General features: G+C 38.2%; 1 protein-coding gene across 2 annotated transcripts; it reads right to left on the reverse strand.

Moving 5' to 3' along the window:
- Nucleotides 1-5,602: 5,602 nt before the first annotated feature.
- ube2r2 (ubiquitin conjugating enzyme E2R 2) lies at nucleotides 5,603-15,647 on the reverse strand. 2 transcript variants are annotated; one of them, XM_015379877.1, is made up of 6 exons: nucleotides 15,098-15,646; nucleotides 14,661-14,879; nucleotides 11,324-11,410; nucleotides 9,136-9,233; nucleotides 8,409-8,543; nucleotides 5,603-6,845 (listed from the first exon to the last, which is right to left on the reverse strand). In XM_015379877.1, the coding sequence occupies exons 2-6, from the start codon at nucleotides 14,841-14,843 to the stop codon at nucleotides 6,560-6,562; spliced, it is 789 nt and encodes a 262-aa protein (XP_015235363.1). In that variant the 5' UTR covers nucleotides 14,844-14,879; nucleotides 15,098-15,646; the 3' UTR covers nucleotides 5,603-6,559. The 2 variants fall into 2 exon arrangements, with proteins under 2 accessions (XP_015235363.1, XP_015235364.1); XM_015379878.1 differs by having other exon boundaries at nucleotides 6,560-6,845; nucleotides 15,307-15,647.
- Between the last annotated feature and the right edge of the window lie 402 nt (nucleotides 15,648-16,049).

Consider the following 16,049-nt stretch of genomic DNA (forward strand, 5'->3'; position numbering starts at 1 on the left):
TATATATATATATATATATATATATATATATATATATATATATATAAAAAGAGAGAAAATTTGCAATTTTGTCTAATTCCTGTTTGCCAACCTCATGATAAATGTGTTGGGGTATGTTGAAATATTAACATATTGGTATGTTTTCTGTATCAGACACTATACAGACCTTTCAACATTGAATTAAAATAAATATTCCAGACATTTACCAGTCTCCTGTATGTTAGAGAAAAAGTAGCCCAAAATTTTTACATACAATAATGGAAAAGGTGCAATGAAAGGAAATCTTTTTTTCTTTGATGGAATGATGAAGAAATCTGGATAATCTTTCTATATATAAATAGAAAGATTATCCATCATTCCTGATATATATCAGGACTAACCCTTATGAGGTACGTTAGCAATAATAAACAGTATATTTAGATTTTTAAAAATGGATGAAAAATTAGATGCAATTAAATTGTAATTATTGTAATTAAAAAATGTATTAAACAATTGTAATTTAAACAAGAAATCTTCACTTAAAATTTCCATAGAAATTTGTTAGATTCAATTTTTGGCTTTTTCCTATATCTATTATAAATGTCATTTTTTATTAACAAGAGTTTATCTTTAAACTTGAGAAAAGGAACAAAAACTATTTTATTTATCCTTATAAATCTAATTGATCAGTAAATACAGGTTTACTATCCTGTGCTTAAGAGATAAAGCTTACCAGTAGTAAAGAAAAAAAAAAAAAAGCAGACATGTTATCTCAAATAGCAAACCCAGTCTAAAATGTAATTTTAATTAACAAGATTTACTGTTATATTACACACTGCTCAAAAAATTAAAAAATGAAATAACTTAAATCAAATCAAACTTTCACATGATGATGTGCAAATGGAACAGACAAGAGGTTGGAATTATTAGCAAATAACACAAGCTAATAAAGGACTGGTTCTGCAGGTGGGGATCTATGAGTACCTTTGCTTTCTGGTTGATGTTTTGCTCACGTTTGAATGTTGTTGGTGCTTTCCCACTCATAGTAGCATGAGACGGACTTTACTTACCCAAGTGGCTCAGGTCGTGCAGCTTATCCAGGGTGCTACATCAATGCGAGCCGTGCCAGGAAGGTTTGCTGTGTCTTTCGGCATCCAGAGGCTGGAGGCGCTACCAGGAGACATGGCGGAGGCCATTGGAGGGCAGCAACTCAGCAGCAGGACTGCTACCTCTGCTTTTGTGCAAGGTGGAACAGGAGGAGCACTGCCAGAGCCCTGCAAAATGACCTCCAATGTGCAAGTGTCTGCACATGGTGTGAAGGCCTGATGTCCACAGATGGGGTTGTGCTCACAGCAGGACGTTTGGCATTTTCCAGAGAACACCAGGTTTGGAAAATTCACCATTGGAGCCCTGTGCTCTTCACAGTTGAACGCAGGTTCACAGTGAGCACATTTGACAGACGTGACAGTCTGGTGACTATGTAAACCCGACAGGTTTGGCAGTGGGTCAGTAATGATGTGGGGTGACATTTCTTTGAAGGGCAGCACAGCCCTCCATGTGCTCGCCAGAGGTGGCATGACTGCCATTAGGTACCGAGATGAGATTCTCAGACCCCTTGTGGGACGATATGCTGGTGAGGTTTGCGCTGGGTTCCTCAATCTGAATCTGAGCACATCTGGGACATCATGTCTTGATCCATTCACCAACATCACATTGCACCACAGTCCAGGTCTGGGAGGAGATCCCTCAGGAAACTATCCCCCACCTCACCAGGACAATGCCCCGGCATTGGAGGCCACACAGTACTGGGCCCCATTTTTACCTGTTTTGAGGACATTAAATCAAAGCCTGTGGCGTGTTTTTCCGCTATAATTTTGTGACTCCAATTCCAGGCCTCCATTGGTTAATACATTTGATTCCCATTTATTTTATTTTATTTTGTCGGCACGTTCAACTTTGTAGAGCTCAAAGTATTCAATGAAAATATTTCATTCATTCAGATCTAGGATGTGTTACGGATGTTCCCTTTGTTTTCAAGAAGTGTAATTTGAATTAAAAAATAGATTTATAAAGAGTTGATGGAGAAATGCTCCTGTTTTTTTTCCTTGCTTATTGCGTCTGCATTTTGTACATAGTTGCATCATCCAGAAGGTGAAGCTCAGTTAAACAAGAATAAGATTGCTTGGTCCTGAATAGTAAAATCAGTTTAAGTAATAACTGGATGAAAACTATTCATTTCACAGACACATTTTGTGTGTGAAATGACGGTTCTATGGAGAAGTTTGAAATAAGTTAAAACTATTTCGATTTACAGAGATTTCATAAGAAAATGCCTCCTTTTCTTTATTCAATGTTATTTACCTGGTACACAGAGATAATCCTCTAAAAGCCAAAAAGACACAGAAATAAAATCGTTGATGAATGTGCAGAAACAGGTTTCAAAAAAACAACTTTTATTGACTTTACAACTTTAACACAAAACCTTTACTTTTGCATACTTTTCAACTTCAGTCCCAAAACCCTACTTTCTTGGTTTTCTTTTTTGATAACGCTAAGTGAGGGACTTCAAAATCATTTTACAAACAAAAGCATCAATAAAGGGATTTTCTTTTCTTTTTTTATTATTAAGAAAAATAAAACTCAGAGATCTGCGTTCTTGCAAAAGAAATCCAAGGTGTAGAGAAAAAGAAGTGTAAAAGACTGTGGACGGTTCGGCCTTTCAGCAGTGACACTGTAGAGGATCAGATGCGACCTTTTGGTCATAGGTGGTAAATATGCAACTATCACTGTCAGCTAGCTTAGTAGAGGCGCCAAACAAACAGGGAAACAGTTACCTGGTTCTGCCTTCTGCTAGCCAATCAGAACAGAGACTGAGCTCAGATAAAAAGCACAAAATGTGTTTGTATTTCTTTTTTTTTTTTTTTACTTAAAAGTATTCATTAGAGCCTGTTATGGCTGCTGGGCCAGGACAGGTGTCTGTTTGTTTACAGCTAAATTCATGGCTTTTCTTAGTAACAATGAATATTAGATTTAAGTCTGAACATTAGAAGTAAATTATTCATCATTAATTTGCTTTACTTATGGACAGTGGATTGGAAATTATCTTTAAGGATGTGGTCACCCTAACCCTTAGTCTTCATATTTCAATACTTTAGGCTGTAATGTGAAGAAGTGAAGAAATTTTCATTTTTATCTTTTTTTTAAATTGTAGTTGGGGGGGAAACAATGTTGTTTTTAAAGTCACAATGTGGCTGAATCATAAAGCCAACTGATACTTAATTAGGTTGGATGTCTTTTATGCATTATTATAAACGGAACAAATAAATACCTTTAGAAATGTCTCCCAATTCAAATGGAGGTTTATAAACTAATGACTAAATATTTGATGGAAAAATAAATTGCCTATATTTTAAGTCCTGTTAACCAAACAGAGGTTTCAACCTTTTTTAATTCATCATACAATAAATTTTACTAAAATCATCTAAAATGAGATGAACTGAGATCATAACAGCTGAATGGTCTGAATCTTTTTCTAACTCAGCCAAAACGTTTTGATTGTTAACATTTTGAACATTCAGGTTCTTACAGTCAACCAGAAGTGGGTGAGCTGTACCGTTACATCTTTTGTCATTTTCAGAAAGGGAACACATTGGGAAGATACGGCCCAGAGTTCAAGCTTTAAGTCACAGTAACTGTTTTTTTTTGTTTGGTTTTTTTTTTTGTAAAAACTGAAGATTCACTGGGATAATATGAAGTGGGTGGGATATTTCCGTTTGTGTTGGTTCTAGAAATCCGATCAGTTGTAGGTCTGTTTCAGGAGCCTCCCTCTGTAGAATCCAGTCCAAAAACCAGTGCCAAGAGGCTTCACATTAACATCGTCAAAAGTTAGTCAAAAACAGGAAAATCCTCCGCATGCTTTTCAGACCGGGGAGGGGGGGTTATGACCCGTGGCGTAAAATCCATCCCTGGGTCGGGGCGGAGAACTCTGCAGGGCAACAGCCTCTTAAACTAAAAGTTCTGTCATTAATGTGATTTGCATCAGTCACTGTGTGCTGCTCATCATGTTGAGAAGCTTAATACTCAGGGAGTCTGTTTTTTCTGAATCCCTCAAATTCCCCAGCCGATGGAGAATGGCAAAGAGCAGCAGAGCAGAGACGAGCTCTGACGTTCCTTCATCACTCCAGTGAGCGGAGTCTGACCGTATTCCAGAGGAGGGATGGATGGGCGGAGATAGAAAACTTGACATCATAGAGAACATAAGAAATAAAAAGCTAAAAGTAAAAGTACTCTCAGACATGCACACAAACAGGCAACAGGCAATCGAGACATGTTTGATAGGATTTTTTTTCTTTTTTAATCTACACTAAATGTATGTTAGAGTTTGAGCCACAGACCAAAAATTCAACTTCCTTTCATCCATCGCATCTCAATGAGGGATTCTAGATTAACTCATCTAGCTCCTTCAGGAAGAAAAGTAGGATTAATCTAGCAGTCCCAGACCGAATGCAACACTCTGTGGTCTGCCTGTGGATGGGAGACAATCAGAGCATGTGGTAATAAGCAAGAGAAGGAAGTGAAGAGGAGTTGTTTGTTTCTGAGGATCATCACAGACTGATTGGTCTCTCAGCTGCAGTCGTCTGAGGCCCTGAGGTTAGACAAGCAGACTGAGGCGTAGGAGACGAGGCTGTACCCAACAGGTCAGAAAGCTTGCACAACTATTCAGACCCCCTTTAATTTTTGGCTTTTACACAAGACATTTTATTCACTTTAAATTAGAGACCAACACAGAACTAAATTAGAAAGCGAAACCAAATGTAAAAAAAAAAAGAAAACTCTCTGGCATCAGTTGCCTTCAAACACGACCTGATCAGTAGGGAAGGTCCAAAAACTGCAATTTTATCTCAGCATATATTAGCTAGTGCTCTTTGAAAACTCCATGTTTTTTAAGGTGGAGAACAAACAGCATCCTAAAGACCAGGGAACACATCTCCAAAGCTAAACATGATGGGGGCAGCATCATGCTGTGGGAATGCCCTTCTTTTATTTTGATGTTTGGGCATACAGACACCTTATGCACCAGGCTTCTTGATTTTAGTCTTTTGTCAATCGAAAGAAAAAGCCAAATTCACCATGAAGAAGAACCGCAAACTATCAAGCCTGTCTTTATCACAGTGAGTTATTTTAGAATAACTCACTGTGACTAAGATGGCATTCATCAGGGTTACTGTCTATTCTTGTACCAACTACTGTCCTGTGTTTCCTTTAAAATACTGATTAAACAAACAAACCTCCCCGATGGCTGAGCCCAGCGCCCTTAAAGGGAAAAACCATCTCAACCTCAAAAAGATAAAATAAAAAAAGAGTTGCGTTTATAACTTCAAATTGAATATAGATCACGTTAGATACTATTTGCTGCAATTTCCTTTGTATTTTCTATTTTAGAAAATAAATTATAATGTGTTGTTCTCTACATGGGAAAGGTTTAGATCAAAGCATATGTGTTGGAATGGCCTACAAAAATACATAAATCCACTTGATAGCTACAGTGGAGTAATTCTGGATGGCTTTGTGTTTGTCAATCCCTTTAAATCCAAATAAACTACAGCGATGCGTTTGCCAGAGGTGTCCTAAAGTGGAGCGAGCTGCCCAGTTCACTGATTAAGTGATGAACCAAAGTACCAACTGTTTCCTCTGAGACACAGCGGGGAAAATAAAAAAATACAAGTGGAGGAGGAAAGGGTCTCAACTGAGAAAACGGAATAAAAACAACAGCTCCAAGAAAACTAAATATGACCAAATTAAATACAAACTACTTTCATCAAGACCTTATTTACTGACAGAAACACTCAAACTAAAAGAACAATTAGCTATTTTTAACAATAGTGGCATTGTCTGGAACATCAAGATGAAATACTGCACCAGTTTGTGTCCAAACCTGGACTGGACAGACGTGGAGAGATGGAATCTGCTCAATATTAACGCATGAAGCACAACGACCAGCGGCGACATTCAGGGAACCAAGGGAAACAACAGCGATGGAAAGTATATTTGTACATGGAATAAAGATATATTAGGAGGGAATTTACACAATCTAGGTTGGTGGTGTAAATATTCAGGAGTTGTTAGTATGACATCTGCATGCTGAAGTACAAATTAAAGCATTACTGATTATCAAAAAAGGGGCATTTTTATCAATATTCTAAAGAATCTCTTGAACTGTTTTCCTTTTTTTTTTTTTTTTTTTTTTACAAACTCCAACTTTTCCAAGCGTTCAACAGACTGTGGGTTTTTGTTAAGGCAAACGGTGAGAACACCAAACTCTGACTTTATGTGGAAAAAGTGCCAACAGGCATCTGTTGCAATGAGGTTGTTGTTTTGTTATTTTTTTGACAGCATGTGAAAAAGATGAACTAGATCAATGATTAAACATTTTGGCAGTAGACTTTTGACCCCACTGTTTGCACAAACACACACACACCCACACACGTGTACACATCCACACACTCAGGGGAAGAAAAAAAAAGGAACGAAAAGACGATGGTGGGACTAAATTGGAGGGGAAAATTTATAATCCAGATCATCAAGAGTCTTCGTTGCCAGAGTCGTCCTGGTTGTCATAGTGCCTGGTGGACGTCCCACCGTCCTCTAGAGAGCTGGTGCCCCCCGCCTCACCTACAGACTCCATCTCGCTCTCGTCTTCCTCTTCGTCCTCCTCCTCCATGTCATCGTCGTACAGGTCGTCGTAGAGAAGGTCAGAGCTGCTGTCCTGAGAGGGAACCCTGGTCTGAACGCAGTACTCCGCCAGCGTGGTCGGCACCTTGACGCCGTCCCGCTCGGCCTCTGCTGCTGTTGACAACACCTGCTTCCTGTTGGGGAAAAAATATGTCAAAGTTAAAATATACCATTAATTTAATGAGTAATGCTAACAGCTGATAAGTTTCCCAAATCACTTTCCTATGACAACAACAATAAATTTAAGCCAGATATCTTACATTATGGCAGAAAAAAACTTTACTTATTTCTGCATAAGAAGAATCCCAGCGTGAACAGACCATGTGATCAGCCCTGTTCTAGCTAGACAGGCTGTTTGCTGCCTTCTTTACACCCGTTTCAAAGAGGGAAAGACAGTTCGGGTGAAAAAAAAACAAAACAAAAAAACATAAGACCAGCAATTCCAAGAAACTTCTTAGAAAATGCCTTTTTTAGTGTCTTCTAGTAAGCAGTTCTAGCCCTAGCCATTTTCTTTGACCTTGCAGGTGTAAATCCCCCTGAGTGAATACCTTCTGTCTAACGTTAATAAATGGAGCACCCATGCAGAAAACTGTTTGTCAGAGTGGAATTTCTTCCTCAGTCCTGCAGCCAAGCACATGGATGGAAAACGTAGTGGATGCAAAAAACTTGCTGTTTTTACTGCTGCAGAGTAAAGGCTACTTAATAGTATAATGTAGGATATCTGCAAATTTTTAAAAAGACCCAGCCTCCACTTTAAAGAAAAAAATTCACATGCACAAACCTGTACCCGCTCTCGAGAGGAAACGTCCATCAAACGCATGCACGAGCCCGTTTCTCCTCGTGCACGCTCTGTTCAAAAGTTGCTGTTTGCATCGCTCATACAAGCTTTCCAAAAGATTTGCAATTGTTTCTCAATGTCAGACTCACTACCCGTAAGTAAAAATAGAGACCAGCACGTGGGACAGCCTTACGTAAACAAATCACCAGAATTATGGGAATTAGGAGGACCAATTATTTTGATGATCCACCCAGAAAAAGAACATCCTCCACTATACCTTTAAATATGTCAAAATGTTACCGTAATGGTTATTTGTTTTAAAATCCTTTACATCTGATATTTTTCCTATTGCTCCACGCTTCAAGAACTACCACAGACAGATTTATCAAGGAAAAGGACTTAGAGCAGGCATCCCCAAACTCGGTCCTCAAGGCCCCCTGTCCTGCAGGTTTTAGAGGTTTCTCTACTTCAGCACAGCTGGTTATAATGATCGCAGTAGACCAAAAGCCTGTTAATCAGCTTTCAATTGAAATCAGCTGTGCTGGAGCAAAGAAACCTCTAAAACCTGCAGGACAGGGGGCCTTGAGGACCAAGTTTGGGGATGCCTGACTTAGAGCATTCTTTATATTAAGGACGTCCAGAAACAGATGGTTTTCTAGAACTGTTGTACAGGTACTAACTAAGGGATAATAAAGGATTAGAGTATTCTTCTGAGCTCCAAAGTAATGTTTGCAGGTGAAAAGAATTTGTGGATTTGATTTGGAAAGCATTGTTCCAGAACCTGAATGAGGAGTGAAAGGAAACCAAATCCAAATCATTTGAGGTCCAGTGAGAAGTTTCTAAAGGCAATGATAATTTAGGGAACCTCCACATCAGCTCGAGCAGATGAAACAATCATTTTGGAGCATTTAGCCATTACCTTATTATCTCTGCGTACTCCTTATCTTTGCCTTTGCTGTCCCTCCATTTGCGAAACATGACCGAGGCGTCTACATTGGCTGGAGAGAAGGTGTTGGGCTCATTGAGCAGAGAGATCACGCTGAGCAGGATTGTCCTGATGATAAAGGAACAAATATACAACAAGGAAATTACAGTAAAATATCAGATTGTTGTAAAAAAAAAAAAACGAAAAAGGTTGGCATTTTTCAAAGCTTCATTCCCGCCTGGTCAGAAACCTGATGCTCCTTCTCCGTGCACCATGCAACTCCATTAAACTGTGCCTCTACTGCGCTCAAGTTTCCAAACACTAACTCAGCAGTTTACCTCAGTGATGTGAATCCTGCTGACCGGCTAAATTTAGCCGTTATTCACAGAGATGCCCTAAGGAGGCATCTCCTTTATATATTTCCTACAGAGCAAAGCTTTGGAGAAAATACTGCTGAAGCAATTCCTATCCTGATTTGCATTTTCTAAACTTGCAGCAATCTTTTCTCCTTTAATGGACCTTTTTCTCTCATGCTTGTTTATTTGTAGCCATTTGGTAATAAAAAAAAAAACAGAATAGAAATTGTGTTTTTTTTTTTTTATTCCTGATGCTTTTCCTCTTCCTCTCTCATTATATTACATAATGACAAAGTTTTCCACCTTAAAAGCTCTTTATAAGTTGTAGAAAATAAAGAGATAGAGGCATGTTGCTGAGAAAATACCTGACGTTCTGGGTGGGGTTCCACCTTTCAGACGGCAGCTCCCCGCTCTGTGGGTCGTCGACAGGAGGGTGTAGGATAGAGATGCAAACATCTCCGTTCTAAAAACAGAGAAAAAACAAAACAATAATAGTATCTTTAAAAAAAAAAAAAAAGAGAGAGAAAAAAGTTTTCTCCTAAGATTACTGATATCTATCAAAATGACAGATACAACATCACTGCTTCCTTTTAGTCAGTAAAAACTGCTATAAAACAGTGTTGAATATTGCTGAACATAAATGAGTTTAACTTTAAACTCATCTGATAGTTCTCTGAAGTTTTTTTTAAAGTGAAAGAGCATTTAGGAATTATTTTAAAAAGATTGAGTAAAACTGAAAAAGTCACACGTTGCACAGCCCTACTGAATCAAAAGCAGCCAACAGATTGTGACGGAGCTTGCCAGAACATCACACTAAAATGTTGCCTAAAGCGACAAGGCTGTAGTCACATTTATTGCTCTACATTTGCAGGTATTAATTGTACTGGGCTGCAGTTATCATCAGTAAAGACCTTCCTTTAGGTTCAGCCATTGTCTTTAGAGATAACCCACTGAATTATTTATATACAGATAGGTTTTTCTTTTTATCCCCCACTTTACTTTTTTTTTCTCCCTACCACCGCAGGGCCTTTAAAGGAATTTCAACCCAAAGCAGCGCATTACGAAAGGCCTTGCTGGAGCCCTGTTCAGACAGGAAGCCTACCTGCCTTTTTCCTCCTCACACACCATCAGATGCTTTACAGAAAAATATTACTCACTCACTCTTTTTCTTCTATGTTTTTATTTGAAACTCAACTAAAAAACTCTTTATGAGTCATAGGATTTCTGGATTTTCAAACGCACCACTGTTTATTTCCCCAAGTCCTTTATAAATGTGAATGAGGCTGTTGGATAATACAGCCATTTTTTCACCAACAGTAATGTGTGCTTAGGTGAAGGAGAAAGGAGTTGTTCTTTTCTTTCAAACGATGTGGTCATCCACTTAATGTACACTCAAGAAGCCAATCACAAAACCCCCACTTTACTAAAGGATAGCACTACATTAGTGTTCCAGCGTGGGTTTGTGATGGACCTCCATGATAAAGACATTATATGTTGCACCTCTCCGGGAAGAATATGAAGCTGGAAGATTAAGCAATAGAAGTAAAACTGTGACAACAAAGCAGCTTTTGAACCGTCACCCACATTAAACACATTCATATCCTATACAATCTTTGCTTAGATGCACTTTTTGCGAAGCAGGATAACAACATGTCACCAGTGGTGTGGTCCTCATGCACCGGGCCTGATCTCAGTTAATAGGTAAACGAGCATCTGCGTATATTAATTCAGGCTGGGAGATTTGGTGCCACTGAGATTCTAAGTGGGAGTGAAAAGAAAGAGGACAATACTTTGTAGCGGCACCTTTTGTTGCAGTTTTTGCCATTCTTTTGGAATCATTCATGGCTATTTTCTTCATTCTTACACAAAAGCCATCAAACAAGTAAAAGATTTGAACATCTTTTATCAATTACAAAAGAAAATTGATTCGACTCTCTGATTGGTGCCATTTATTTGAAACCTGTTTTATTAACAAAAACAATATTTAGGGCTGCAATTAATTATTTTGATAATCGATTAATCTGTTGATTGTTGTTTGATTAATAATCAGATAGAGAAAGGTTCCTTAAAGAAGATTTTATACCGAATTAAACCAGGTGAAACTAAAACTTTTCAACTTGTGGAGTTTTTGGTAGAGTATATTGGCAAGAGTAAAAGTTTTTTTTTTTTTTTTTATCTTAAATGCAAAATATTTCTGTTTTTTCTCACAATTTTGGTATAGTCACTGCCTTAATGGGTTGCTCTGTCAGCTAAAAGCATGTTTTAGAGTATCTATACTCCAATTAACTATTCATCGATAGTGAATTAGGAGATTATTTTAATAGATTAATCACAAATAATCCAATTAATTGTTTCAGCCCTACACCCTTTATTACCTAACGTATACATGGACTCACCAAACCCTCTTCCAACAGAAAACACTTTTTCAACTTGTGCACTTTCATTTAGACCACACGTTCTAGGATTTTCCTAACAGCCAGAGATAGCTGTGTAAAGTTATCCAAGAAGATATGCTGAAAACATCCAAAGTCAAAGGAGGAGGGAAGCTCTTACCTCGTAAATGTTTGGGTGCCACATCTTAGTGAGGAAGCGAAACGTAGGAGGAGAGTATGGATAGTCAATGGGGAACTTGATGTGAGCCTAAAAGAATAAAAGAAGAGGATTAATGCAGTTTATGTCCTTTTAAGCCTGTTTGAGGATCTCAGCTTTACACAGAAAAATGACAGGGGACTTGCCATTGAGTACTTATGATCTTTACTTCACTGTCAATTTGTAAACAAATAAAAACAAAGAATGCCCGTTCGTCAACTCAACAATTTACGCACTACCTGATGTTATTGGATCACAGTTACTGTGGCAATATTGTGGTAAAATGTCAAAGACTTCAAGCGGTTTTTAGCAGTTTTGGTATTCACAGTCAATATTTTCTCAGGTTATCAATTTCAAGTTAATTAAGCCCTCTAAGCCTGGGTGTGCACGCAAAAGTCTGAAATTAGCAGCAAGGCAGTCAGATAACACTATCATCAGCCTACAGTTCATCACTGAACTACACCCCTAAATCCATTTTGTAGTAGAAAAATAAAAAAGTGTTAACAGAAGAGCAGGAGTCATCCAGAGCGTGGCATATCCTTATAACAGACAAATATAATTGCCAATTCAAAAAAGAAGACGTTTTAAGTTTATATTAGAGTTTTGTACTTTGACAAACATTTAGAGACAATATTTGAGAGGCATAGCAAGAGCCTGGTATAATCTTCACCATATTTTCATAACACAATCAAAGCGATCTATGTATAAACAAATAATTTGTATGCTAGTATGTCAGTTGAATTAAGTTTTTTTTAATTAAAAACAAAATGCTGTATTTTATGTAGAACTATGCAGCTGATGTCAGTGTCTGGTAACCTTGGTCTCCATGGAGGCGCACTGCTTCAACACATTAGCTCAACAGCCTGTTAACACCTTCTGTAGAAACGTGCTGGCCGTGTTTCAATTTAAAAGAGGGTGAACAGCAGAGATAGGAAATTAGAAACACTGGATTTTGTTCTTTATCCTCATAACAGAATTACACTTCAGTGCTGCATCAGCGGACACAAAGGCCAAACTGCGTAACTTTTGACCCAAATAGTAGCTCTAATGGAGATATATTAATATAATATTTATATATTCGACACAAAAATTTGCCCATTTGACATGAAACGGTCGGATCTGTCCATAAATGAGTCATGTGACTCAGAGTGCAGCTTTCTGGCAAGCGTAGTTCCCCTTAAACATTAGAGATAACTTAGCTAAAAGCTGTCATTAGGCAACAAAACAGAAATGAAGCTCATCTGATCAAAGGAATTTTTGGTTCTCTGATGTAAGATTTAATATAAATTGGTAAATGTGCCCTTGTCTTTACCGGCAAGACGCCTCAGTATGCCGTTTCAAAGTGGTCTGTTTTCAAGTTGGAAAAAGAAACGTTAAATTTTGAGCCAGTCTAGTGCTGTTAGTTGCCTTATGGGCTGCTAAAACCTAAAAAATAATGGTCTAGCGCCCCTAGTGGCTAAACGATACAAAATGGTGCTTTATGAAAGTTAAAGTAAAACCCCTGAAATATTCCAAGATCCTATAATTGAGATGCCAGACAAAGTGTCTAAGAGACTGTCGTTTTTTCTGACTGTATGGCGCATATAGTAGCACTTATGCTTGCTGCTGCGAACTACAGATCAGCTGGCTGAAAGCACAACCAAAGAATAAAACGAGCAGCTTCAGGCTCGGCACCAGAGCAGATGGTCCAAATAATTAGCCACCTTTTCAAGGGTGAAGACAAAATTATATTCTGAGGAAGAAGGTCATTAATACAGACAAACAACTGGTGTAAAATTCATGTTTTTTCTTAAATTATTACTTCATTATCTGCAAAAGATTAAATCCTTTACAAAGGATGATATGGGAAAATTTCCAATAGGGCAATTATAAGAAAAAATTTATAATTTAAAAAAACTAGATCATGTAAAAGGAAACCTATTCAGCTTATTCTGTACATCAATGCTAAACGGCAACTAAACCTGTGACCACTGTCTCACACAGGGTCTCTCTTACTGCATTCATCTGATAACAGATGATGAGTGTAATATTTTGCCCTTCCCTCCTACTTTCTCTGTGCCGACGAGGTGCCATTTATAGCGGTCACCATGCTAAATATAGCTTTCTGTATTACAACCACCATGCAGTAATGGGGGGGTGGGTGAGGGTGGAGAGTTAATGACTGTAAAAGAACCAGACTTACAGAAGAGGTCAGAAGAAGTAGAGGTGAAAGATGGTCAATTATACATTTTTGATAAATAACATGGTCTGACTGTTTGCTTTCAAGCAATAGAATCAGAATCATAACAAAATTAACATAGAATCAGTTAAAGGCTATTTATAGTCGGGTTCATGTTTTTTTTTAAAGCTTTAAATTCTCTCTCTGCATGGAGAAAAATTGTTTTTTTGTTTTTTTTTTTATACATATAAAACTCAAAAACAGAGTTTGAGGATATCAAGATGACAGAGGAGAAACAGAAAAGCGAGAAAATGTGCTGTTTGCGATGACTAACCTCGTCACTGCAGCATTTAGCAATAAAATCCGACTTTGTTTCCCCAAAACTAACTTAACATTTTAGAAAGGTAGAGTATCCATCCTTCTGTTTTCATAATTTTAAACATTTTTTTAAGTGATCATGCAATACTTCGAACACATATATTGGTTGGACAGTTTAAAAAACAAAATGCTGGCAATATTGGTTGCTATAAAAACAAATTCATCACTACGATTAAAGTTTTTAGAAATTATGATGTTCCCTTCACACCACAGAGTGCTGTGAGAGGATAAACTCTACTTCAGGTGCCGGTGTTCGTACAGATTAGCATACTCCGTGAGACAAGCATACCCATAGTCAATGTGCATGCGCAAGATGTCAGATATGCGTTTATCCCTTTCATTTTGTACGAAAAATAGACCTTAAACTACCTTGACGGGCATGTATCCCTTTAATCTTGTACAAAAAAAATAATAAATAAGGTGAGATGGCCATATGCTTAAAAAGAAAATACCAAAAAGTAAGAAATTATTTTTTTTTTACATTTCTGAAGGGATACACGCCCATTAAGGTAGTTTAAAGTCTATTTTACATACAAAACTAAAGCGATAAATGGGGACAAATGAAACGGATAAACGGGTGTTGACTATGGGTATGCTGGCTCTGACCAGGTATGCTTATCTGACAGAACACCGGCATCATACATTTTTATCTGACTGGTATGCACAGCCTGCATATGCAGACAAATGCATTAATATAGAATTTTGCATCCCAACAGCTCCTGTAATAAATGGTGTAGTTAGATTATTTGTGCAGGTTTCTCCCACCTTGAAGTAACCCCCTTCATACAAAGTATTGGGTGGCCCAAAGATGGCCACCTCCCAGTTGTAGAGGTCAGACTCCTCTACCAGGGTGATGCGGAAGCCTTCCACCGGCTGCTCCTGCAGGGACTTCAGCTCCATCATTAGGGCTTTCTGGGAACTAGGAGTTGCCTGGTGGGCCATGTTCATTCTACTTATGGGACCAGGGGCCACAGATCAGTGAACCTAGAGAGGGCACAGAAACATCATGAGATGAGCTGTTTCTATTAAATGTTTAAATCAACAGAAAACGTCTTTGTTATCATCTTGTGAAAACTACCATATAAAAACATAGCTGTATAAATAAAAATACAGACATGCTACATAGCCTGCCTAGCTAGGTTTCTTTTTAAGGCCCTTAAAGCTAGAACAGCAAAGTTAAAATAAAAATAAAAGTAGTTTACCTCTGCCTCCTCGAACTATATGTATTGGTTTGTTTCCAGCTGGAACCTGAAAGGTGAACTTATTGGCTGAACATAACAATATCGCTGTGGGTGACCAACAGTAAGAAGAGCTGTGGGTTTTCTCCTCGTGTTTCCTTAAATTCTTTGTGTTGACAGTTGACATGTAAAAGCAAGTCTGAGTGAAAGTCACCGTCTGCTGCGGCTCAAACCCGGGATTCGGCCGCTCCTGCCATCTCTCCGAGCTCCTGGTTCGGTTGGAACAGGCGCTCAGCTGATCCCCTGCTTGTTTATGTTTGTTTATCTGCGCCCCAGCAGTCTCAACTTCTCCACACGTCAGCTAGAAACCCCCACTGAGCAACTTGGACCAAACGGAGCGGCGCGTCTGGCTGTCCGACGTTCCCTTCAGCAAAATAAAAACACGGAGAAACTCGAGCTTGTGGTAACAGGAAGGACAGAAACTAGATTTCTGACACTGGCGATATACACTGGCTTTAATCGATTTTTATTTTCCTCCCATCGATGCTTCCGGCTATCATTGCGCGTGTCTGCGCTACGTCATACGCGTGGCCTCTGACGTGCGCGCTCCCACTGCAGGGAAAACAAATCTGGTATCTCCAAATGTTATAAAAAAGCTTCACGATACGTTTCTTTTCTTCTCTCTCTTTTTTTTCTTTTTTGTTTCTTTGATAAAAAACTGTGATAATGATAAAAAAAAGATCTCACAGTGGAGAAATGTAGTCGTTACATTAGCTTAATAGTCAAAACAGAAGTTGCTAAAAGGAAGAAAATGTGCATGGGGTATATACAGTATATACAGTGCATCCCCATACATACATATGAAAGCTTAAGTCTCTTATTTAGCAGGATAATTATATAGGGGTAATGCACAGGGTATTTTTATACACACACACACACATATATATATATATATATATATATATATATATATATA

The sequence above is a fragment of the Cyprinodon variegatus genome, unplaced genomic scaffold (assembly GCF_000732505.1).
Source record: "Cyprinodon variegatus isolate N-32 unplaced genomic scaffold, C_variegatus-1.0 Scaffold202, whole genome shotgun sequence".
Taxonomy (NCBI): Eukaryota; Metazoa; Chordata; class Actinopteri; order Cyprinodontiformes; family Cyprinodontidae; genus Cyprinodon; species Cyprinodon variegatus.

Coding starts and splice junctions, on each gene's coding strand:
- ube2r2 (XM_015379877.1), bottom strand. CDS start 14,843: ATGAACATGGCCCACCAGGCAACTCCTAGTTCCCAGAAAGCCCTAATG. Junction 11,411..14,660: donor ATGAAGGGGGTTACTTCAAG/GTGGGAGAAACC, acceptor TTATTCTTTTAG/GCTCACATCAAGTTCCCCAT. Junction 9,234..11,323: donor GGCACCCAAACATTTACGAG/GTAAGAGCTTCC, acceptor CTCTGTTTTTAG/AACGGAGATGTTTGCATCTC.